Source organism: Myotis myotis, unplaced genomic scaffold, assembly GCF_014108235.1.
Source record: "Myotis myotis isolate mMyoMyo1 unplaced genomic scaffold, mMyoMyo1.p scaffold_m19_p_1, whole genome shotgun sequence".
In the NCBI taxonomy this organism is placed as follows: domain Eukaryota; kingdom Metazoa; phylum Chordata; class Mammalia; order Chiroptera; family Vespertilionidae; genus Myotis; species Myotis myotis.
In genome coordinates, this window is record NW_023416313.1 from 115,673,217 (window position 1) to 115,697,873 (window position 24,657).

Below are 24,657 nucleotides of genomic sequence, written 5' to 3' on the forward strand. Positions count from 1 at the left end.
TCTGATAAAAAAGGAGATTAACCAAACATCAGTGAATCAGAGAGAAACGAAGAGTTTAAAGCTTTGACTTTCCCAATACCATCAAGAATCATGCCACAGGGCAGGCATCCCTACGGCTTCACAGGGGAGTTTTACCAAACATTTAAAGAACTAACACTTAAACTCCTCAAACTATTCAAAAAAATCCAAGAGGAAGGAACACTTCCAAGCTCTTTTTATAAGGCCAACATTATCCTAATTCCAAAACCAGATAAAGGCACTACAAGAAAGAGAATTACAGGCCAATATCCCTGATGAACCTAGATGCTAAAATCCTCAACAAAATATTAGCAAATCGGATCCAGCAATATAGTAAAAAGTTCATACACCATGACTATGTGGGATTTATTCCAGGGATGCAAGGCTGGTACAATGTTCAGAAATCAATAAGCATGATACATCACATAAATAAATTGAAAGATAAAAATCACATGAGCATATCAAGATGCAGAAAAATTATTCCACAAAATCCAACACCCGTATTTGATTAAAACTCTCAGCAAAATGGGAATAAAGGGATCAGACCTCACCATAATAAAGGCCATATATGACGAACCTACAGCCAACATCATACTCAATGGGCAAAAATTAAAACCATTTCCCCTAAGAACAGGAACAAGACAGGGATGTCAACTTTCACCACTCTTATTCAACACAGTCCTGGAAGTCCTAGCCACAGTGATCAGACAAGAAGAAGAAATAAAAGGCATGTAAATTCAAAAGGAGGAAGTAAAACTCTCATTATTCGCAGATGATATACTGTACATAGAAATCAGAAAACATTAAAAACTCCACCAAAAAACTATTAGTTTTAATAAATGAATTTGGGAATGTAGCAGGATAAAACAATCAACACCCCAAAATTGATGGCTTTTTATACACCAATAATAAATTCTCAGAAAGAGAAACTAAATAAACAATCCCATTTACCATTGCAACAAAAAATTAAGACACTTAGGAATAAACTTAACCAAGGAAGTAAAAGACTTGTACTCGGAAAACTACAAGACATTGAAAAAAGATAAAAAAAGATATAAACAAATGGAACAATATACCGTGCTCATGGATTGGTAGAATCAACATCATTAAAATGTCCATACTCTACAAGGCAATCTACAGATTCAATGCAATCCCTATTAAAATACCAATAGCATATTTCACAGATCTAGACTAAATACTCTAAAAACTTATATGAAACCAAAAATGGCCCTGAATATCCACAGCAATCTTGAGAAAGAAGAACAAAGTTGGAGGGATCACAGTACAAGATATCAAGTTATATACTACAAAGCCACTGTAATCAAAACAGCCTGGTACTGACTCAAGACCAGGCATATAGATCAATGGAACAGAACAGAGATCCCTGAAATCAATCCAAGCCATTACGCTCAATTAATATTTGACAAAGGAGGCAAGAACATACAATGGAGTCACAACAGTCTCTCCGATAAATCATGTTGGGAAAACTGGACAGATACATGCAAAAAGTGAAACTAGACCACCAGCTTAGCTTATACCATACACAAGAGTAAGCTCAAAATGGATAAAAGACTTAAATATAAGTTGTGAAACCCTAGAAATCCTAGAAGAAACCACAGGCAGCAAAAATCTCAGACATCTCTTTGTAGCAATATGTATATAGATACATCTACTAGGGCAAAGGAAGCTAAGGAGAAAATAAACAAATGGGACTACATCAAAATTAAAAAAAGCTTCTGCACAGCAAAAGAAACTATCATCAAAATGAAAAGGAGTCCACTGTATTGGAGAACATATTTGGCAATGATACATCTGATAAAGGGTTAATATCCAAAATATATAAGGAATTCATAACAGAAGGAAGACAAACAATCCAATTAAAAAATGGGCAAAGTACCTAAATAGACACTTCTCCAAAGGGGACATACAGTAGCCCAGGAGACATATAAAAAAATGCTCAAAGTCACTGATCATCAGAGAGATGCAAATTAAAACAACAATGAGGTATCACCTCACACCTGTCAGAATGGTTACCATCATCACATCAACAAATGACAAGTGCTGGGAGGATGTGGAGAAAAGGGAAACCTAGTACACTGCTGGTGGGCATGCAGACTGGTACAGAGTTACTATGGGCAACAGTATGGAGTTCCCGCAAAAAATTAAAAATGGAACTGCCATTTGACCCAGTGATTCCACTTCCAGGTATATATCCTAAGAAACATGAAACACCAATCAGAAAGAATGTATGCACCCCTATGTTCATATACAATTTGCTATTGCTCAATTTACAATAGCTAAGATCTGGAAACAGCCCAAGTGCCCATCAGTGGATGAGTGGATAAAAAAGCCATGGTACATTTATACCATGAAATACTATGCAGCAGTAAAAAAAGAAGGATCTCTTAGCCTTTGAGACAGCATGGAGAGTATTATGCTAAGCAAAATAAGCCAATCGGGGAAAGACAAATATCACATTATCTCACTCATATGTTGAATCTAATCAACAAAATAATCTGATTACAATAGATCCAGAGATGTGGAAGCATGGAACAGAATGCTGAATCTCAGAGGGAAGGTGAGGATGGGTGAGTGGGTGGGAAGGGTTCAACCAAAGAACTTGTATACATATATGCATAACCCATGGACACAGACAATAAGGTGGTGAAGGCCTGGAGTGGGTGGTGGGAGCAGGCTACAAGGAGTCAATGGGGGCGGGGGGGAGAAGAGGGCATATGCAATACTTTCAACAATAAAGATTTAATTAAAAAAAAAAAGAAATAGAAAAAAATTCATCAAGATTATCAGCTTTTCTTTTGCCAAAAGGCCTGGAAAGGGAATGAAAAATTATTACCCTCAGGGTCTCTTTCTCCTAATAAATCTAAGATACATTCTTTGAAAAAGAAAAAAAAAAGAATCATGCCACGGGCCTGGCTCAGTTGGTTGGAGTGTCGTCCCATGCACAGAAAGGTTGTGGGTTTGATTCCTGGTCAGGGCACATACCTAGGTTTATGGGTTCAATTCCTGGGGCATGTATAGGAGGCAACTGATCAATGTTTCTTTCTGTCTCTTAAAAAAAAAAAAAATCAATAAAAAAGTATGTCTTCAAGTGAGGATTTTTTTAAAAAGAATCGTGCCAGGGATTAGAAAATATTTTTTTTTAACCTTTTCCTGGAACAGATACTGTCAGTTTTCCAATGTCTAAGGCTGCCCTTGGGCCTCATCAGGTTGCCTCAATTCCTAATCCTGTGTTTTAGGAATAGTATACTAACATTTGTTCTCTGCCTTGTCTTCCCCCAACCCCAAAACATTAAGACCACTTAAAAACCACAATTTTCTTTAGGATAAACAGACTAGAATAATAGTAAAAGCTTAAGATTGGGGTTAGCTCTTTCAATGTCCTATCTTCAAGGCAAGCAGTCTAATCCCTTACCAGACAGACAGTGTTAATGAATCATCCATAGGGTTTCCCTGCTGGACAGAAACTGTCACTGACCTCCAGACTCATGTTGTGACCATTCATGACTCTAGAAAGGGTGACCGAAGCCATGCCAATATAGCAGTTGTAGCAACTGGCCCAGATGTCTGGGCAACCCCAGGAGAAAATCTAGTAACCAGAGACCCAGGCTGCCTCCTACTCACCATGAACAGACCGTTCTCCTTCCTGCGCCAGACCCACTCTGGGTGGGGGTAGCCAACTGACTTGCAGTACATCATGGCATCCTGCCCTTCGTTCTTGTTCTCGCTCCGTTTATGGCCAGTGATATCAGGAGCAGCTGTGAGAGTGTTGAACAGTTACCATGGGAGCCAGCTCTGAATGGGATACAAAGGCCCCACCTAATGGCTCAGAGCCTTGCTTCTAATATAGTCAGTCTTTAGGCTCATTCTCAAATTCAGCTTTGCTAACATGCATTTCAGGTGAGACTAGAGCAATGGAACCAACCCCATCCCCTATCTCCCATCCACCAAAGCAGCTCAAGCACACACCAGGTTAGGATTACTGAATGTGAAGTAAACCTACTCAAAGAGAGCACAGCTTAACTGCCCTAAAGTAAGCCATCCTTTAAAGAAAATGAAAACAGAAGCTATTATCATCTCCTCTACCAGTCATGGTTTTCCTTAAAACACCCTCACTAACAATTGTAGTTTATGTCCAATGTCATATATACCCTTAAGGAAATGAGGAATCTCTGAGCTCAAACACCTAAAATCAAGTCCTACTTCAAGGTATATAAAAACAATGAATTCCTGGAGAAGTTATCTGATGAATGTTAATGGCCAAGGCTCTGCCAGGAAAGAAAAAATCCAGCAAATTAGTCTTCACAAGAGGAAGAAAGGAAGTAACAGGAAATTCAACCAGTGTCCCAAGAGACTTTATTAACAGCTTAAGAATCTGACTTATGCATCTGATTTGTAGTAATCTCAATGAACCCAATCTTAAGGAATTTCTAGACATGCTAGGGGCTGTTAGTCTTCTCTGCTTTTAGGGATCATTTAGGAAGAAAGAAACAGCACCTGTGATTTTAAAATTAGATAAGTTTCAAGGATCCAAGAAGCCTGAGATGAAGGCTACTTCTTTGAATCTAGCCTTCTTTGAACTAAACTATATTTTCCACCATACCTTACCAGTTATAGTAATCTGAAAGCAATAAATTCAAAGTTAGGCCAAGATGGGAAAGAGAATCAATAGGCCTGGTCCAAATTCCAGTTTTGCTGGTTCTTTAATTACTTTGTGCTTCAGTTCTATACCCATTATCAAACGGACACAATTCTAGCCCCTGCCTACATTCAGTGTCCTTGGATAGATAAATGTCAACAAAACATTCATTTGAGACTAAAAGCCTGTGGAATTGTTATTACCGTATATCATGGGCTGATCCCATGATTCCCCTCTGACTGGCTTGGCTTTCTTGGCTTAAAAATAATCCAAAGTCTGCTACTCTCAGATTGTGCTTCGCAGGTCAGCCCCAGAAGTACCAGGACAGGAATGGACTGAGCAAGGCCCCAAGCTCTCTATAACCACTGCTTGCCAAATAGATCTACTCAATACTACCCAGTGTGAGGTGTTTTCTAAATATGATGTTACAAAGGAAATGTCTTTTTGTTTTTCCAGGCAAAATTCCTCATTACAGAAGCGAGTGGGTCAGGCTGGCTCGATCTTATTCCCACCATGCCAAATTCTCCCACAGTACTGGGTCACTTCTCAGTGGTCACCCTTCCTCAAAGAAAATTTCTTTAGTCAATAGATATTAAAGACCATCTTAAGCACTTGAAGGAGTAAGCTCCATGGCCACACATGAACTAAAATACCATCATGGGAGAACTGGGTGACACAACAAGCAGAAGAGCTACCACATTTTGCCTCTAGTTGGCCCACTACATGCCAGATATGACAGAGAGTTGTGGGGAGAAAGCCTTTCTAATGAGGTAAATTTTAGCACAGTCATGAAGAAAATAAGGGTGTAGGCCACTCGTATCTGTGGGGAAAACACTCCAAGTAGAGGGAAAAGCAAAAGCCTTGAGGCAGAAATGTGGTTATTATGTATAAAGAGTAGCATGGGGAGTTTTTTTTTAAAACACAGTAAGCAAGGGGAAGATGGCAGAAGAGGAAATCAGAAAGAATGGAGTCCAGATCAGATAGGACTTGTAGGCCAGTGAAATGACTTTGGCATTTACTCTGAATCAGCTGGTGAATAGTAAGTGTAGGTATGGAATGATCTGTATGTTTTAACAGGCTACCACTTGCTATTATGCGGATGACAGAGAAACAACAGTGGCAACAAGACTAATCAGGTGCTATTACAGTAATCCAGGCAAGAGAAAGGGTGGTTTGGATAAGGGCAGTAGTAGTAGTAGGGAGGAGATTCTGTATATATTTTATAGTTTAAGTTAATAAATTTGTTAATGGACTGGATGTGGGATGTGAGAGAAAAAGGAGTCAAGAATGACCCCATGATTTCTGGCTTGAGTAATTGAAAGAATTGAGTTTTCAGTTACTGAGATAAGGAAGATTGCAGAAGAATTAAGGTGGGTTGTTTGCTTATTTTTATTTTGCTTTGTTTGGGGATGTAGTAATTGATGGTAGTAAAAATCAGGCATTCAAATTTTAGGACACATTAAATTTAAAATACTTATTTAACATTCAAGTGAAGCAGTCAAGTAGACAAGTATCAAGTCTGGAGCTCAGGGTAATCATCTAGGTGGAGATACAAATTTCAGAAATCAGCTTACACATAATGTATCTTTCCTCTTTCATTCTCCTTTGCCCCATGAAGAATACCCAATCTGGCCCAGTTATCTAATTCCAAAAGTACTGTGAGTTCAGTACCATCAACTTTTGCCATGGGTACTCATCTCCAAGATTATACATCCGAAATACCTAAAAGGCTAAAAGTTGAATTGGTTTAAGGCTCCACAGCCTCTAAAAGGTTGCTATTCTGAAAAGACAGAGACTTGAAAGTGAAGACGTTAAGAGAGGGGTGGAGATGGTCTTCACTCCTTCCTTGGTGTTTAGGAGACCACTAGGAACTTAGCTAACTCCCACCACACTTTGTTGGCCATGTTTACACAGTATAAGCCTATAAGAAGTGTTTTCAACGGTTAGATGTATTGCTGCTTTCTCCACAATTTTGCAAATAATACAGAGTGAAGCTTAGGAATAGCCCCTCTACTTAACGTACTCAAAAGTCTAATGCCCTCATTAGTCACTCTTGGGATGGTGAAAATATTACCTGTGTACTCAGCAGAGAGAAAAATTAAACCAACCCACATTACTATATCCTTATAGGAAGTGATGATAACTATTACTTTAGCCTTTGGGTCAATGAAAAGTTTTTTTCACTTCTCTCTATCCTTTACAGTAGCTGCTCAATCAGAAAGCCTGTTCCTGCCCTACCAGCTGAGCAGGACAGCAGAACCACAGAGCAAGAAATACCCAGGCTCTCAGCACATGTCAGCAGTAGTCAGAGAGGGGGCCCCCTTGGGGCTCAGAGTCCACCTGTGGTGGTTTTTAAAGTGTCCACAAATCCTCCGATATTCTTCCCTTCAAGAGGTGGAGCCTAATTTCCCTCCCTTGGAGTGTGGGCTGGACTTAGTGACTTAAATAAAGCAGAAGTAAAGGTATACAACTTTAGGTACTAGTTCAAAAGAAAACAAAGTTTTCTCCTTGCTCCCTCTGGGATCACACACTCTGGAACGATGCTCAAATGCTCAAACAGCCTGTAGGGAGGCCCAGGTAGTGAGAAACTAAGGCCTTCTGCCAATAGCCACATAAGACAGCCACCTGGGAAACAGATCCTCCAGCCCCAGTCAAGTTTTCAGATGACTGCAGACCCAGCCAATAGCTTGATAGACCCTGAGCCAGAACTACACCACTAATCTGTGCCCTAATTCCTGACCCACAGAAACTATGAGGTAGCAAGTGTTTGATGCTTTAAGGAATAGATAACCAACATAGCCACCCAATCAAACAGACATTACCCCATTTGGGCCCTATGGAGACTCTCTTACTCACCCAATGAGTAACCTAAGACGGGTCATTTAAAATCATTTGAGTTTCAGTTTTCACTTTTGTAAAATGAGAATAATACCCACATACTTCATAGAGGTCTTGTGAGGATGAAATTACATTTCTATAGCAATCTAGCACATGTTTGGAGTTCAGGATCAAAAGTAAACATTTAAATTGAGCTGTTATTTGGAGCAAGGAAAGGCTAGGCCTAGACTCAGGCACTCTGAATTCTAAGAAATCAAAGAGATGCTGATTACTGTGTCCTCTCCCTGTTTGCTGATATAAACAGGACTTCTGTGACTCCAATAAGATTTAATCAGGTCAGACACTGACAAATTATAGTCATTAATGGCTTACTGATATTGATTAAGGTGCCTCACCTCATTGAAGGGCTTGCCATTCAATAATGAACAGCTTAATCAGGTCCTGTTGGTCTGAAGATAGATCTGAGAAGTCTGACAAAGCAGATACTCTTTACTTCCCTGTACCCTCTCAAGGACGCAGAGACGGATTACAAGAGTGAGGGCAGAAGTGGTAAGGAAGTCACAAAGAGACTCTTAAAAGAGATCACAGACTTACTAGGAGTAAACTCAATCTCTCACCTTGCTATCCACCTTCTCTAATCAGGTTAATGAATATTCTTCCAGTATCCTAACGAATGGCAACGCAAGGAATCCAAAAGACTTTTAGTTACCCAGCAATGCCTTAACCAATTTTATGACCTGGGTCGAAGACAAATGCACATTCCTCAGTACCTTCTGCTGCCTGACCTGCCTACACTTCAGCAAAGCATTTGGCTTCATTGCCAGGCTGGTGGATGTAGAAAGTGTCAACTTACACAAGAGATATGTTCAGCTGAAGCTGATAAGTAAAGTTAAACATAACCAAAACAGACCTGAGAAAGGTATGTGGCCTCTTACATGGACTGCTTATTTGGTGTTCACTTTTCAAAGTAAATTCTTAACTTCACAACTAATATTCAATGGAACTCCATCCTTAAAGGTGTTTTCAATGAGTGGGTTATGTCTAAGTAAATATAATGATACTGTATAAACGATTTCTTTGCTTCCTTTTTGCAAAATATAAAATTCCAGATATACCTCATCATTGCTGTAGGCAAGTTAGAGACTTGGCTGAAGGCAGAGGGAGTGTTAAAATTTACTGCTAACCAAAGGCTAAGCCCAACAAGCAATATGAGACTGATCAAGATGGAAGCAAGAAGGATGTCAGCTTTTGGCTCAGTAAGGCTTCTCTACAAGTAGGTTCATCATTGGTTATGAAAACTAGAGCAGTCTGGGACTTGTGCTGCCTCCTATAGATGAGGCTTTTCCCTTTCCTGCAGATGAAATCACTGACTCGGAAGCACTGAAGTGATTCTAACCTTGGATATACACTAAAATCACCCGGAGTGCTCTTAATAAGCCTGATGCTCAGGCCATAGTTAAACACATCAAATCAAGTGTGAGAACCACTGTTTTAACAATGGTTTTGGCACCAATATTTGAGATCAGTGTCTGAGATCAGGGGGGAATGTTCAATAAGACAGAGAGATGAGTGAGCAGAATTGTGGAGGCCCTACGGTAACATTCTCAAAGCTAAGAAGGTAAAAATCACAACCACTAGGAAAAGAAGCTTAGAAATCATTTCCTCCAATAACCCAACGATTTCCTCGTCTGTATCCATAAGAGGAAATCACAGACCATAGGAGACTTACCGAACCTTAAAGACCCTCTATCTCAACCTACTTCATCATACACTGGGCAGCCGAGGAAGAAGAGTGACTGGTCAGGGTCACTAAGTTTAATGGCAGGGCCAGGATTAGAGCCCATTTCTTCTTACTCAGTCTGAGTCCTTTAAATTGTTATGTGCTGAACATGGCCACATGGTTTAGTGTTTAGGGGAACAGGCTCTGGCACTAGAGCACCTAGGTCACACACCCTTCAGGGTGGGGGTCCCCACTGGGGTGCCTGGCCAGTCTGGGTGAGGGGCTGAGGGCTGTTTTCAGGCTGGCGGGTGACTGAAGCTCCCAACTGCTCCTTTTTTTCTTTTTTCTTTTTTTATTCTGGGCCAGCTTTAGCTCTGACTCCAGCTCTGAGGCCTCTGCTGCTGAAAGCAGGTATCTGGTTTGTTTGTGTTCTATAATCGAAACACTGTATCAACTCCAGCTCTGAGATCCTGGCTCGCTGAAAGCAGGTTTCTGGGGTTTTGTTTAGCTTCTATATTTGTAACTATGTTTCAAACTGCAAGCTCAGAGGCCGGCAAGACAGGCGGGGAACGTTGGTTTCCTCCATCACTGAAGCAAGCAAGCCTCACTGCTTAACTCTGTCACTCTGTACAAGTCATTTAATTCCTTTCAGCCTCAATTTCTCACCTGGAAAGTGGAGATAATAACAGCATTTACCTGAGTTGTGAAGATTAAAGCCAGATGGGGGAGAAAAGGGCTGTGTGCAGAACAGGTGCTAAAGAAATATATATGTATAGTCTGAATTATAAATGAAGAGTTTCAGAGACTCCTGTCAGCAGAGGTCACTTACGTTCCCTGAATCCCCTGGAATTTCTGTTCTCAAGTACAGATACCTCTTACCTCTCTATTACTCAGAAGATTTTTCAAATCATTATAGTTATAAAAAGAAAACTGTCTCTTACTCCACCTTATAGGCACTGAAGAAATAAAATGAGTTTATATCAAAATGCCTCGGGAATAACACACCACCCCTCTTACCCCACTCTAAATGCAAGGCAGTTTTCTACCCCACCACACTCAGGAGCTAGCCTAGAATATGATCCGGGGCCTGAGGCAAACCTTTAAAAACTTACACAGAAAAAGCCAAATGTTCAGTCTTTACCGTACTAAACTCTCCATTACCTGACTGACGTTAAGTGTTTCACTGTTTTCTGTCCAGGTATTCGAGAAGAGAGGGAAGAGAGAAAGACTAGAATTCTTTATGAATTTTCTTAAGAGACTAACATATCTGTCCAAGCTAGTCTCAAAATATGTTTTAGGATTCTATAAAAAGAATTTTCCTTAGGTCTACTTCTTTAAAACCAGGATTATCACCACCTGCCCAATCTTCCTCACAGGGCTATTGTACAGTAAAAATGCAACAGTGCACAGTCTGCATCTTCACTATGGCAAGATACCGTCTAAGCCAGCAGTGGGCAAACTACGGCCCGTTTGAAATGAATAAAACTAAAAAAAAAAAAAAAAAGACCGTACCCTTTTATGTAATGATGTTTACTTTGAATTTATATTAGTTTACACAAACACTCCATCCATGCTTTTGTTCCAGCCCTCCGGTCCAGTTTAAGAACCCATTGTGGCCCTCGAGTCAAAAAGTTTGCCCACCCCTGGTCTAAGCTGTCCCTTCCTCTGGAAACACTCTTGCCTGTAGCCTCCTCTTCCCTGACCTCCAGATCACTTCATATCTGCTCAACAGAATGTGAGGAAAGGTGCCTCTGGGCCACTGAATCCCACCTTGAGCAGCCAAACCAATGGAAAAACAACCTTTGTTTCCACATCAAATCGCTAAGATTACAGTTCATCAGGACTTGTAATTGTATGTAATTATCCTTTAGACTTGGAGAGGACTATTAACTAGACACACCACTTTCCTTCTCTCACTCATCCTGTTCCCTCTGCACTTGGACTTTGTGCCAAAGGCTCAGCCTGGAATGTTGCAGTTCCTCAGGTCTTACAGAAGAGTCTCCCCACAGAGCTCAGCTCACCCAAGTGGGGAAAGGCCCTTGGCTGGCTGAGAAAATGCTTTCTCATACCTTCATCCTCATGTTGAACAAATGTGGCATTCTTTAAAAACAAAGGTAAACCCAGATCTCTCCAAGAAAAGCCACTGAATTAATCAAATAAGGTTCTCTGGCCTGTGTAGACTGAAACCATGCAACTGTGAGTCAACCTTCAGGCATTTAGAATTCAACCTGGCAGCCAGAAAAGGTACTGGCTGTCCATGCACTCACAAGTCAGGGCTGTGTCACCAAGGCATTACTTTCATTTAATAACAACATATAATAGAAACTGTAAATGTGTCTAAGCCTTTCTTGAATCTGAATTTTTAGTCTTCTAAATATTTTAAGGAACACCTGAATACCTACATATAGTAGGCCCTTCCTATTTCCTAAATGTATCCCTCTAGCTTCTAAAGACCATGCCCTATGGATTTAAAGAGCAAGATGTCTTCCTAAGTAAAATTTAAAGTAAAAAAACAACAACAACCTCATCTCTTCAGTCTGACTTCAAACAGTAACTCCGCCTCCCTATGGTCATTTCATAAAATGGAAAAACAAAGGACTAGGAGTCAAAACCTAAGGTTCTATGCTAGCTTGACCACCAGCTCACTGTATGGCACAGAGCAGTGGTTTCTTTTCTGGATCTCAGTTGCTTCTTTGAAATAACACAGGAAAGCTGGGATTAATGATGTACTTAAGTAGTTCCAACTCATACAATTCTATTGGTCTTTCTTGGATCTTTCAGCTGCAGCCTCATCTTTAAGATGCCATGCACCCAGAGTTAATAGGAAAATTCTAATGAATTATCCACAAATAGTTAATGTTTACCCAGAACACTGTGCTTTGACAAATTCTGCTGGCCCATTGGAGAGACCTATTTAATAATACTCAGAAGGCACTGCTCTAAGAGCTTTACATAAGGCTGAACCACACACAGCTGTCAACATTCAAGCATTTTTAAAATACAAAAACAGTAATTTCATATGGTTCAACCTACTATGTAAACTTATTTAATCCACCTAACAAACCCATGAGGCAGGTTTTACAAACAAATGTACATAAATTAATAATTTATCACAGTCCCACAGCTAGTAGATGATGGGGTATGGATTTAAAGCTGGGTAGCTGAGCTCCTAAGTCCTAATAACGTTATATTGCCTCCCATAATGGAAACAAGAAAAGCTTGAAGTCTAGGGATCCAGACCAAAATAGTATTTCAGAAGAAGAGTGAGAGGCTCACACCACAGCCTCTGTTGGGTTGTACCTTTCACTTCAATGGTGGCATTTGCTTTAGGAGCACTGTGAAAGTGATATACACAGTGGTATTCGCCTGAGTCTTCAGCTCTCGGCTTGCTGATCCTGCAGAGATAGGAAGAAAAATCAAGTGAGGAAGCTGGGAATAGTCAAAATATACAAAAAGAGAATCTAGGGGGGCAACGAGGGACTCTGCTTTCCAAATTGTGCCCCTGAATGCAACTTACCTCCTCCTACCTAAAAGGAAAAACCTCCCTCTGGGTTACTCCTTACTGGGTGCCAGAAATACAAAGATGAAATGACACATGTTCCCAAACCTTAAGGTGTTCAGTCTAATGGCTCAAATAAACCACAAAACAATCAAAATAAAAGCCTGTACAAAGTATTATAATCTATATTCAGATATAGGCAATGAACTTCTTGCTCACCTCATAGTTCCAGTCAAATAAATAAGAACAGGAAAAAATGCAAACTTGTTTCTGTGCTTCCCTAGAGACCTTGTTTTAGTAGTCCTGTACTTCCTACCCTGTATTTTAACAGCATGCCTTTCAATAAATCTACTCACTAACAGGACCCAGAGATAGTAACAAAATAAACAAAAACAAACAAACAAAAAAATCTGCCATCAAAGCATCTGCCAGAGATGTAGCTAAACTTTTAAGGATTTTAGCTGCAGCTAAAACTCCAGGGCCCTGCATGATCTGGCACCTTGCCCACCTTCCTAGCCTCATCTCAGCCACTTTCCAGCCCTGCTGGTCTCTTTTGTTTTCTTAATGTGCCAAACTTGTTCCTATCTCAAAACTTTGACATTCTTTATATAGCATGCTCTTCCCATCACTCTTAGCCACCTAAGCTCCTTTTCCATTATCTTGGCCCACCCACCTTTCACCCTCAACCTAAGTGACATCCCCCCTTTCTGACATCCTCTCTCAAACTACACTGAACTTATCACAATGCATAATTATAGAAAGTGGGGCAAACGCAGGTTTAGAGTTGTTTGCATGGAAAATAATATAATCCTATATAATAAAGAGCTAATATGCTAATTAGACCAAACAGCCAGATAACCTTCCAGATGAAGCCAGGGCTGGGAGGGCCTGTGAGGGTCGGCCGAGGCTGTGAGGGCCGAGCCCCTTGCACAAATTTCATGCACAGGGCCTCTAGTAATTTATAAATAATAATATAGAATAAATTATGTGTTTTGTATATTCACAAGTGTAAACCTATTTCTGCCCCACCCTGTATATTTATGTGATTGATCATTGTCCATTTTCCCAACAAACCAAGTTCTATGTGGCTAGGCACTGTTTAGTTGATGCATAATTCTATACCCAGCACGTAGCATGGTACATGGATATAGTAAAGGAATGAACAAATGAATGACTGAACACAAACTCAAATGAATGAACAGCTGTGCACAGATCCAAACCAAATTAAGCAGAGTGAAAAAAAAAAACACAAATTAAGCAGAGTGACAGAAAGGACTGTAGGAAGTATGTATAATGGCCAGTACAGCACTTCCTTGAATTCCACAGGGTCATCTCAAATAAGCTTTCTTGCCACGGTGGACCAGCTTCACACCAGCTCAGTCCAGTCTGGCCTATACATCACCCCCTAAACATGTACAGAAATGCTGGTGTGTAATTACAGAAAGCAGAGAAACAACAGCCTTCAGGCCAGAAAATAAACATTCTATAGCTCCTGCTCTTTTGCTCAGTGGCTAAAATATGATACTTGTGATGGTCACATCTCTACTGCACTAGTAAATGTCAGAAAAACTCTTCACCTCAACCACTGACTAACCCAATGCATTTATCCTCTTACTGTTGATTCCAAAAACAAGAGTTAAGAGACCATGGATGAGGAAAGACACTGCCCATCCCCCGACTATCTCAGCATATCTATGGTAACATAATAGTCTCAGAGGAGCAGTCAAGAGTCTTCCCAATTTGACACAAGTGCCTTTTCTTAAATCAATATTCTCCCAATTAGAAAACAGACAGGAGTAACCTGCTTGGAGCAAATGTCCCAGAACTTGGAGGAGGAGCAGAAGCTCCATCTCCAGGGCTTAGACCAGGGGTGGGCAAACTTTTGACTCGAGGGCCACAATGGGTTCTTAAACTGGACGGGAACAAAAGCATGGATGGAGTGTTTGTGTGAACTAATATAAATTCAAAGTAAACATCATTACATAAAAGGATACGGTCTTTTTTTTTTAGTTTTATTCATTTCAAACGGCCGAATCCAGCCTGCGGGCAGTAGTTTGCCCACGGCTGGCTTAGACTATTATTCTAAGTTCCTTGAGAAGATTTGGGAAGATAAGGTCATGCCTATGGGCGGAAATCTTCCCACAACATTCCCTATGACTAGCTACTGAGAAGCAAATGGAAAATGTCCACTATTGACTAAGTCAGCGGTTCTCAACCTGTGGGTCGGGTCGCAACCCCTTTGAGGGTCGAACGACCCTTTCACAGGGGTCACCTAAGACCATCCTGCATATCAGATATTTACATTACGATTCATAACAGTAGCAAAATTAGTTATGAAGTAGCAACGAAAATAATTTTATGGTTGTGGGTCACCACAACATGAGGAATTGTATTAAAGGGTCGCGGCATTAGGAAGGTTGAGAACCACTGGACTAAGCAGAAGCAAGATCTGAGACTGGCTCCAGAGCTGACTTATTGGGTGGTCCAAGGGACTCATCAGTTGTTATTCCACAAAATGTGGGAGAACACAGATTCCAAAAAAACCTCTGACAATGCAGAACACTTCTGGAGAGCTTTACAATATGCTGAGAAAAAAAAGAGAAAATGCATTTATAAAGTCAAGCTCAAACTTTATGAAGTTACAATTTAAAGCCTTTTGGGTGACATAGCACAAGATCCAAGAGAAACATGACTGGATGTTTGGTATTGTAAAAATCAAAAATAAAATTTGTAAAACTAATGGACAGGCCAAGAAATAATGCCTTTTATTCCATCCAACACCTCTATTTGATTAACCTTTTCCAAACTGTAAGGATATATAACAGAGTTTATATCCAAGTTTATATCAGAAGAAACTACAGTGGAGATAGATTAACTTGCCACTTACCGATATGGTACAGTAGAAAAAAACAATGACATATATTCCAGAAAGAAGACCTGAAACCTAGCCTTGATTCTGAAACTTATTAGATATAGTATTTGGCCTTGAAAGCAAGCAACAGTTATTGAATCTTAGTTTCATTACCCCCAAAAAGGAGGAAGATCCATGATTAATGTGGATCAACTAAATAAGGGGTATGAAAAGATCTCAATTCTGCAAAATACTGCGGAATGACCTTGCTACTACTGGATACACAGGTTCTCCTGTTCTCACTGCAGTGTACTCTTTCTTTGCACTGTATCATGCTGCCAGCAGGATTAGTTGATCCTTTTCCAGATTAGCTTTTAAACAGGAACAAACTATTCTGAAAGGTGAGGTGCCATGTGTTACTAGATATTCCAAAAAAGCACCAACTCTTTAGGTGCCAGATAACATCAATTAGCAAATATCTCCCTTTCATCAAAGGATTATTTCCAGGCTACCATCCTTATTCCAGATCACTAAACAGCCCTGTATCCACTGGTCCAGATCAGGTTATGGTTATGTTAAACACTCCGAAAAGGTAATTCACTAGGAAATCATCTACCAAGTGGAAAGATCACTTAGGGTGGCCTTGCTCTAAGAGTCCTAAAGCAGATTTCAATTTGATTCCTCAAACTACAGGATTAAGTCAAGAGACCTGCATTCTAATTGTGACTTTCCTATTGACTAACATTGTGACCCTGAGAAAAACCACTCCCTATGCCTTCAATCTATGATCATAATGACAGGATCATCTATGGCTCATTAGAATCATTTGAAAATCTCTTATAGATTGCTGAGCCTCACCTCAGTTATATTGGATTAGACTCTCCAGAGGAGGACCATATATATCTCATGTCTCTCTCACATAGCATAATTATGGATTATGAGTATCAAGTAAGCTCAGCCACACTCCTTCCCATCTTCTCAGAAGCCGCTAGCCCCTCTCACCTGTATTCCATGTTGCTGGCATTCTTACGAGTGGCAGTCAGTTCCACCCCATTCTTTGTCCAGTAGCTGTATGTAAGGATGTGAGAGCTGGAGGTGAGGTTACACTGCAGGGTGACAGGGAGAGCAGGGCTGTCTCGAATAATGACGTCGTCACTGGTGGCAATTCTTGGTTCTGTAATAAGAGTGCACAATGATAGGGAGCCATAGCCTTCCATTTTCTGCGACCCTGGCCTGAAAGTTGGACGGGGTAGGATGGGGAGACTAGAAAAAGAGGGAGGGTAGACAGGACCACATAAGGAAATTTCACTTTACCAACTTTGGAGGAAGTCAAGAAAGGAAAAACAATGATTATAAGCAAATGACCACTAGCGCAGACAACAGCCTGAAGACCAGTTGGCCTAGATGTGAAAAGAATGGGAGTATTACGGATGCTTGTACTGGCAACAACCCATTTACACTTTTGAATATCACCATTTTATGACATAAGAACCACCAATTAATTCCCCTTCAAATAGAAACCCAGTCTCCACCTTACAATTCTAAAGATAAAGACAGTATCATTTATATAACTAATAAACTCCCTATGGAGTCACTAGGACCTTGAACAGAATAGCAATAACTAGGTAATACATATACGGGTTGTCCTACATGTAAATCTGATAAGCCCATGGCAAACCAGCCATGGTCATTAATTATGGGGCGGGGGGGAGGGGGGGGAGGCAGTGTAGATCCTAAAAGCATTTTCCAAATTTTGCTGAGGGAAAATTCTTAAGGAACCATTAGTTCTCTCCAGCCCATATTTATTTATTCCTAAAACAAAATTATTTTCAGAACTGTACTTTTAAAACACATCCCATTCTGAGATAATATAATTGTAACTAGAATACAGTATATGTTGGTATTATGGGCTCCTGGAATTTTAGAAGAAAGGCCCTTAGAGTTCACTGAATCCCACTCTTTAAGAGCTAGAAAGGTAAAATGACTGTGCAAGGCCATTATTACTGTTAGTGGCAAAGCCCGGCCTATTAAAACACATCTGGCTCAATTCTCTATCCCTGCCCCCCAACCAGAAACACCCTACATACCTTCCACCCAAAGCAAGTTATATACTTTATCCTCTGGTTCTATCCTGGGCTAAGACACCCAGGGATCACTAGTTTTAACATCTACAAAAATAACCTAAGTCAAATGTTATAGGACAATGACCAGAAAATTTTTAAGGCACACTATATCATTCCTGGAAGGTTCATCCTTAAAGCACTTGGAATTCCAACACTGTATTAAAGTCAAGATGTTGTTGTTATTTATCTTTACTCTTTTCCCAGGCTTAGTTCTTTTTCTATTTTTGGTCCATCATTTTCAGGGTAAGTCTAAATTAGCTATCTTTTCCCATTCCACAATTAGATATTTGCTTTTTTATTTTTTTCCCAATTCTTTTTCAGAAATCCTTGACTGACTTTCCATATCCCTGTACCTGGCTACATCCTGTCTACAACTTTGTAGCAGCTCCCTGACACCACTTTATGCAATGTATTGCTGAGGTTAACTCTAGAGGACAGAACTCTCTCCCTCCACTGGAATTAAGCTGTGCTCATTATGTGAGGAGAGGAAGGGAATAAAGAGGTCATGGGACACGTGAACATTGTAATGCCCAAGGACCACCTTATAATGTAACATTTCTGACTGTATAGGTCAGATCGTCAAAAAAATGTGATAAATAAAGCAAATCCTTAAGTTTGCTCAATTAAATTGGTTCTCACTATTTTCCAACTCTGGCAAAAGGATAGTGGTTATCTTCCAGTCAGCACTGGTCCTTATTGGTAACATCAAACAGGATCTCTATGTACAGATAATGGAGGCATAGCAGCCACTAACACAGAAGCAGATGCATGTAAACATGTTAGCGCAGCAGTGTCCCATGGTTTCCAAAACACACCGACAGTAGCCAAATTCCTGGGTCTTAAGTCGAGCAGAACGGTTACAAACCCTGCAATGGAAGGCGCACACACATCATCAACAAAAAGCATCATAACTCCAAGAAAAGTCAAAACCAAGCAAAAACAAAAGAGAGAGAACCAATACTCCACAGAAATTAAAAAATATAAAGGTAACATTAAAACTCAAAACACACTTTTAGGTTTTTGCCTAATTTTTATTATCCAAAATCATTTTTAGTCCCATTTGGGGCTCTCCTTCTGGTTCTTCCTCTCAGACTATACTGAGAAAGGACAAACTCTGAGAATGAGGCCAAGAGCTTCCAGATGTTTAAATACAAGGAAGCCAAAATAAATGCTACTCTTACCTGTGGTGATGCAAATGACCATTACAGCTCAGGGTTATTAAGAAGTTGATAAAAGCAACCTGGTAGACTTTCTGCAAGAATTCTTGGAAGACAAAGGAAAGCACTTTTCCCCTAAGTGTTAAAGATCCAGGAGAGAATCAGCTGGGAGCAAGTGAATAATGTAAATAGGTTTAAATATGATTCTGCACATTAGAAAGGTAGTGAGGTGGGATAAACTGTCTCCCATGACTGCTGTATATGGAAACGAGTGCTAGACCATCCTCTTTGGGCACAAAGCCACACCTGCATTCTGTACCAGGATGGAGGTGGGGCTTTTATTTCTGTGACCAAGCAATGCCTACAAAAGTCCAAGAGAAATGAACATTTATAACAAATTCAATTTTTTTTTACCTGCCACAAATTCCTATTTAGAAGCAGTAGGAGATCCTTACCTTAGCCATCATTCATATGTAGAACATGCAGTGGCCAGAGAGATATCCCAAAAACTGGGCACATTTCTCTTCCAGCCTTACATTACTCAAGGAGCTTTAGGGGAAAGTACTACCAGGAGGTCATTCTTAGGCAGAAGACTTCAACTTTCCCCAGGAGGCAAATGTCCTTGGGGATCATAAAACAATCTGATTAGAGTGGAATCCGGGTGCTTTAAAAAAAAAAAAAAAAAGGAGGAGGAGGAGAAGCACCAGCAGCAGTCTGGCTCTCTAAAACAGTTAACTAGAGTTAAATGACTGATAGGGAAGTCTGAGGAAATACCAAACTAGCCAGGGTTTCATTCAACCTCGCGCAGACACCCCTAAACTTAGGAAGCTTACTTGCAAGTAAACTGGGGGAATGTTATGTACTCTCAAGACTGGCAGTCCTCTTCTTCTATCCCCAAGGCATAACCTTTTAACTGGGAGTCTATTAGAGTCAGGCTCCTGGCAATATAAATAGCAAATGCCAGTCCATGCCTATAAACTTCTGCAGATCTTTGTGGCCATTTGGGTAATTCTACTGTTTTAAGGAAAGGAGCAAGGGGGCAGGAGAAGGAGGCGTGCAAGGGAAAAAATGTTAAATAAAAAATATTACTGGGTTAATGTTCCCCATTTTCACATAGACAAGGTTTTCTTTTCCCCTTTCCAGAAGCAGATTCTCTGACTCAACAGTGCCAACTGCAGTTGCCTCTCCTCTCTCTCCTCAAGGCCTCTTTTCTTCATAGGCATCTTCTTAATTACTATAAAGGATGACTAACTTGCTATTTTATTTTTACTCTCTCTAAATCAATCAGTTCTTTAAGCCAGAACTGGTTATAGGTCTCTTACTACTGAATCCTTGAAGAGAAGTTGAAAAAAACACAGAGGATCTTTTCATTAAATAGAAAATGTTCTCTCAATTATAATCAGGTCAGATGTAGAGCTAGACATCTTCCTGGTTGAGAATACTGGCTCTGTAGTAGCTTCTCCCTTCCTCTCCTTCCCACCACACAAGTAGGAAGACACTTTTCAGAAACAGAGATGGCCCCAAAAGCTCCTTCCTGTGTCTAATGTCTTACTTGTACTTGCTACAACAGATGCAGGGGATGATTCTGAGGCAGCAGCTCAGCTTACCCTCATCACTCAGGGGAAGAGGGTTGGATTCTAGTTTCCTTTTCTTTTTCAAGACACAATTAAAGGCTAGTGTGATTGTCTTCCAAACTATTTCTGGGTAGCCAGCTTCTGATATGAGGAGCACAGTGCCAACAGTCATCAGAGTCAACATGTTTGTGAATAGGGATCAGATGCATCTGTGACTTCAAAACAGCATGATGCGGTTTTAATTAAATACCTTGCAGCTTAGAGTCACCTGACTCCATAGCAAGACATATGGAGGAAATCTTAGGCTGCTGCTTTTAAGAGTACAGGGGACTGGATGGGCAGTACCAGTGAGGAGCATACTGCTATAGTGGAAGGCTGTTATCAAAGAAGTGCATGCCGCTGTTTTAGAAAAGAAAAAGAACTGGAACTACGGAAATATCCAAACTTACATGCCATCCAACAACCAAAACATACCACCGACACCGCACCAATAGCGACATTCCCATCACAGAACAAAATGACACCAAGTCACAGTGAGGGAAAAGGCTGGGCAGACATAAATTGAAAACTAGAGGTGAAGGCAGCTATCCAGAGAGCTTCAAACAAATGAATAGAAGAAATAAAAAGTAGATTGTAGAGAGAAACAAAAATAGAAAGACACCAGAGAATAAGTCAGCAAAAGGATAGCAGGAAACCTACTATAAAATTAAAGGGGAAGAAAAGAAACAATTCAACACTATGCTGGTTTGACTGCCTGGTTTTGTGAGTTTTATGTGGGTTTTTTGTTTGTTTTTCAGTCTCCCCAGTACTCCCTCCTCCCCACCTCTTCCCAATGCAGATGATTTTGGACAGTCACAATTTCCCCAAGTTCTTTGTTCCTGAGGAGAAAGACACAGAGAAGGGGTGGGGAATACGGGAGGTAGAAAGAACAGTAAAGGAGAAAAAATGTTGCCACAGATGTTTTCATACACTACAATTAGTAGGATTATGGGTCTGAAAAAAACGAAGACAAGGGGTGGGGTGAGTGATCATACTGGGGAAGAGGGAAAGGAAGCAGAAGGGAAGGATCATTGGGCCACCTCTAATGACTACAGTACTACTACTGTAGGGTGCTGAACTCACTCTGAAGGACGCTTATGGTGGCCTGGGCTCGAATCCATGTTATGGAGGGGTTTTGCCTCAAGTCATTCCTCTTGGGGTCGTTGCTGGCCCTGCACTCGTAAGTCCCAGAGTCCTCCAAGGTGAGCCGGGTTATTCTCAGCACACTCACGCCGTTTGACCCGTAGGCGGTGTTTACGGTGACACGGCGCTTCCGTGCACCGTCCCACAGCTGTCTGAAAGACTCTGCTCGGTTGACTTCTGCGTACCACCACTGGATCTCTGGCGTGGGGCTCCCGACCACATCACAGTACAGCTCAAAGGCGTCCCCAGTGAGCTTAGTTTCTGACATGGGCGACTTGACAAACCCAGCTAGAGGGAGGGGGAGCAGGAATGCAGTGACAGGCCAATCAGAAAAAAAAAGAATCAACAGGTGTTAATAGTAATTTAAAGAAAAGAAAAAAGCAAATGAGTTGCAAAGAACACAAAAGGATTAATTTTTAAACTCTAAAGAAACAATAAACAGCATTTCATACAAGCTTTTAGAAGAAGAACCACCCTGGGAAGTTTATGAAGCAAAGGCAGGCTAATTACAAGCTGGGGCAGCCCAGGTGCTGGCCAGGCAAAAGCAAGCCCACTGGAAAGCATTTTAGCAATGGGCCCAGCTGGTAGAAATGGGAAAGCCTCAGGTGTCAGGAAGGAGTCTTTCCTTAGAGCACAAACCATAACCTGTTCAAACTCAAGTGATGAAAGATAATAACCAGAAGTTGCAGTAGGTGTATTCACGAAGTCAGGATCTCTCTTTTGGATGAACACATTGTTAAAAATACAATGTCTTTTGTGGGCCTCGACAAGAAGTTATTAACTAACCTATGAACACCTCTTGGGAGTCAGAATTCAAATTTCAACTGAAAGGGTAACAAATTTCTCTCTCATACAAGATTCTATCCTGAATTCAGATTAGATTTTCCCCACATCATATTCTTCCCTGGGCCTATGGCAAACAAACAACCTAGTTATCTGTGATTAGGCAGCCTCTACTTGACTGAAGACCCTCAGGCATAGGAGAACAAGACCATCTTCAGAGTGAGAATTACTATGGGGGGTCAGCTCAGGAGTAGAACCAATAATAACAGCAACCCAACTCACTGTCAATGAATGCAGGGATGGACTATGTCCTCCATAATCCCATAAGTCCATACAACTAGAAAATTATCCTGAAAAGTTAGTCTTAAAAATACCCATGGTACTTGGCAGGCTCTCTCTACATAGTTTAGTTGCCTGGCTCAAAGGGGCCAGCTCAAAAAGAATGAAAGATGTATAATGATGAATTAAATTAAACTCTATGGTGAAGGCTAAGCCTCAACAATGTTGCCGGGCACTGCCCAGAAACTAAAGTTGATGCCTACTTTCACTTGTCCAAAATTTACTTGTCATAAGACAAGGTGGCAATGGCAGAGAGAATTTTTAAAAATCCAAGTTTATTTGAAGAACTTGGAGTGGGGTCCACAGAAAACCAAATCACAGTGCAAGCATACTCTCAGCTACTTACTCCACCAAGGGTTCATTCAGCTAAAACCTAACAGTTTACAAAGTGCTTCCACACATATCACATCTCATTTCATTCACATAATTTCACAAAGTTCATGGGGCAGGTGCAGCGAAAGGTTCATGACTTGCCCAAGATCACTTAAGGCAGCAAATCCTGACTAAAGCTGGGATCAGAACATAGGTCTTCATCTCTTCATCTACAGTTCTTTCCAATAAACCTTACTGCCTATAAACAAGCCACGTAGGGGATTCCTTGGCAGTTTCAAATATCATGAAGACATCTATTTCTCCTTCTAGCAGTAAAGGAGGGGAAAAACCCTCTCTATATAATACAGGCATATCTCAGAGATACTGTGGGTATCTCTGCAATAAAGCTAATCATAATCTTCTTGCTGGTGCAGGGAGCATGTCTTGCCTTCAATTTGTAAAACAAACAAACAAAACATACCCACAACATCTGTGAAAAACAATAAAATGAGGTATGCCTATACTGTGAGATCACAGTTAGAAAGGGAAAGTTATTAGCAACCATCTACTTTATTATCCATCCAAAATTAGCTCCCATTCAGGAGAACCAGCTAGCAACAGCAGGAGGAAGCAGGCAGCTCAGAGCCTGACTCACAGTCCTGCCTTTCATTACCAAGGGTTTTCAAACAAATATGTGCCCTCAACATGAGCACACTGCCTAAAGTTGGAAGGCCAGCAGAAGCATCTGTTTGATCTTTGAGTCAAAAGTCATCTAATATTTTAGGAAAGCCTACATTTTAGAAAAACAACCTCCCACCCCTTTCCTACTATCATCTCCACCCACTATAATACATAACTGGGCTCAGATCTCAAACAGGTTTGACAAAGTTCTAACATCAGTGCATTCTGTTCAACAATGAGAAAGAAGGAAATTGAATGGTGGCCACTGGCTTTGGAGGAGGGAGGGATTTAGAAGCTGGGGGTGGAGGAGGAGGATAGGCAGAGTATAAAAGTTGGAGACAGTAAAATCAGGAAAAGCATAATGTAAAATTGCAAAGCTGGGGATGGGCAATGGGAGGCAAAGATGACAGCTGGGGCTAGCAGCCAGAGAAAGAAGGAGCTCTCTGGCAGGAAAAACTGGATGTGTAGATATGTAGCAGAGGGTGAGAAGAAAAAGGAAACACAGAAGAGCAAGTTTAGTCCAATTCCAAGAAAACTGCTTTCACTTATGCCCTAAGGGAGCAAAAAACCTAGCCTCACTCCACAGAGGAACCATCAGTGTTTTCTACAGCTGAAATTCTCATTTACCTCCAGGGCAATCATTGAACAGGTCATAAGACAAACTTCTCTCCCTCTCTCAGCTAACTACTGCCAAACCAGGCCTTTAAATCTAGCCTGCTTTTACTTTTTTTTTAAACAGCTGATCCCCCTTCAAGCCCCTCTCTACTACTAATTCCCTGTGGGTGACTCATGCTGTTCTCTCCTTTATGCCTCATAATAAAGAGGAAATGACAGACAAGGACACGAGACCATTTCTCTATTTCTTTCGAGCGCGCGCACGCGCTCTCTCTCTCATCATGTACCTCAAAAAGAAGATTTAGTAA

At 40.7% G+C, this 24,657-nt stretch overlaps 1 protein-coding gene across 2 annotated transcripts in view; it reads right to left on the reverse strand.

Annotated features, from left to right (window-relative positions):
• Positions 1-24,657, reverse strand: part of NPTN (neuroplastin) — an 83,860-nt gene that overhangs the window by 11,217 nt on the left and 47,986 nt on the right. For both annotated transcript variants that reach the window (XM_036348489.1, XM_036348486.1), the window contains exons 2-5: positions 21,560-21,907; positions 16,586-16,757; positions 12,534-12,628; positions 3,661-3,794 (exon numbers count right to left, since the gene is read on the reverse strand). In XM_036348489.1, the coding sequence (XP_036204382.1) occupies positions 3,661-3,794; positions 12,534-12,628; positions 16,586-16,757; positions 21,560-21,907 (749 nt within the window). The remainder of the gene's footprint in view (positions 1-3,660; positions 3,795-12,533; positions 12,629-16,585; positions 16,758-21,559; positions 21,908-24,657) is intronic.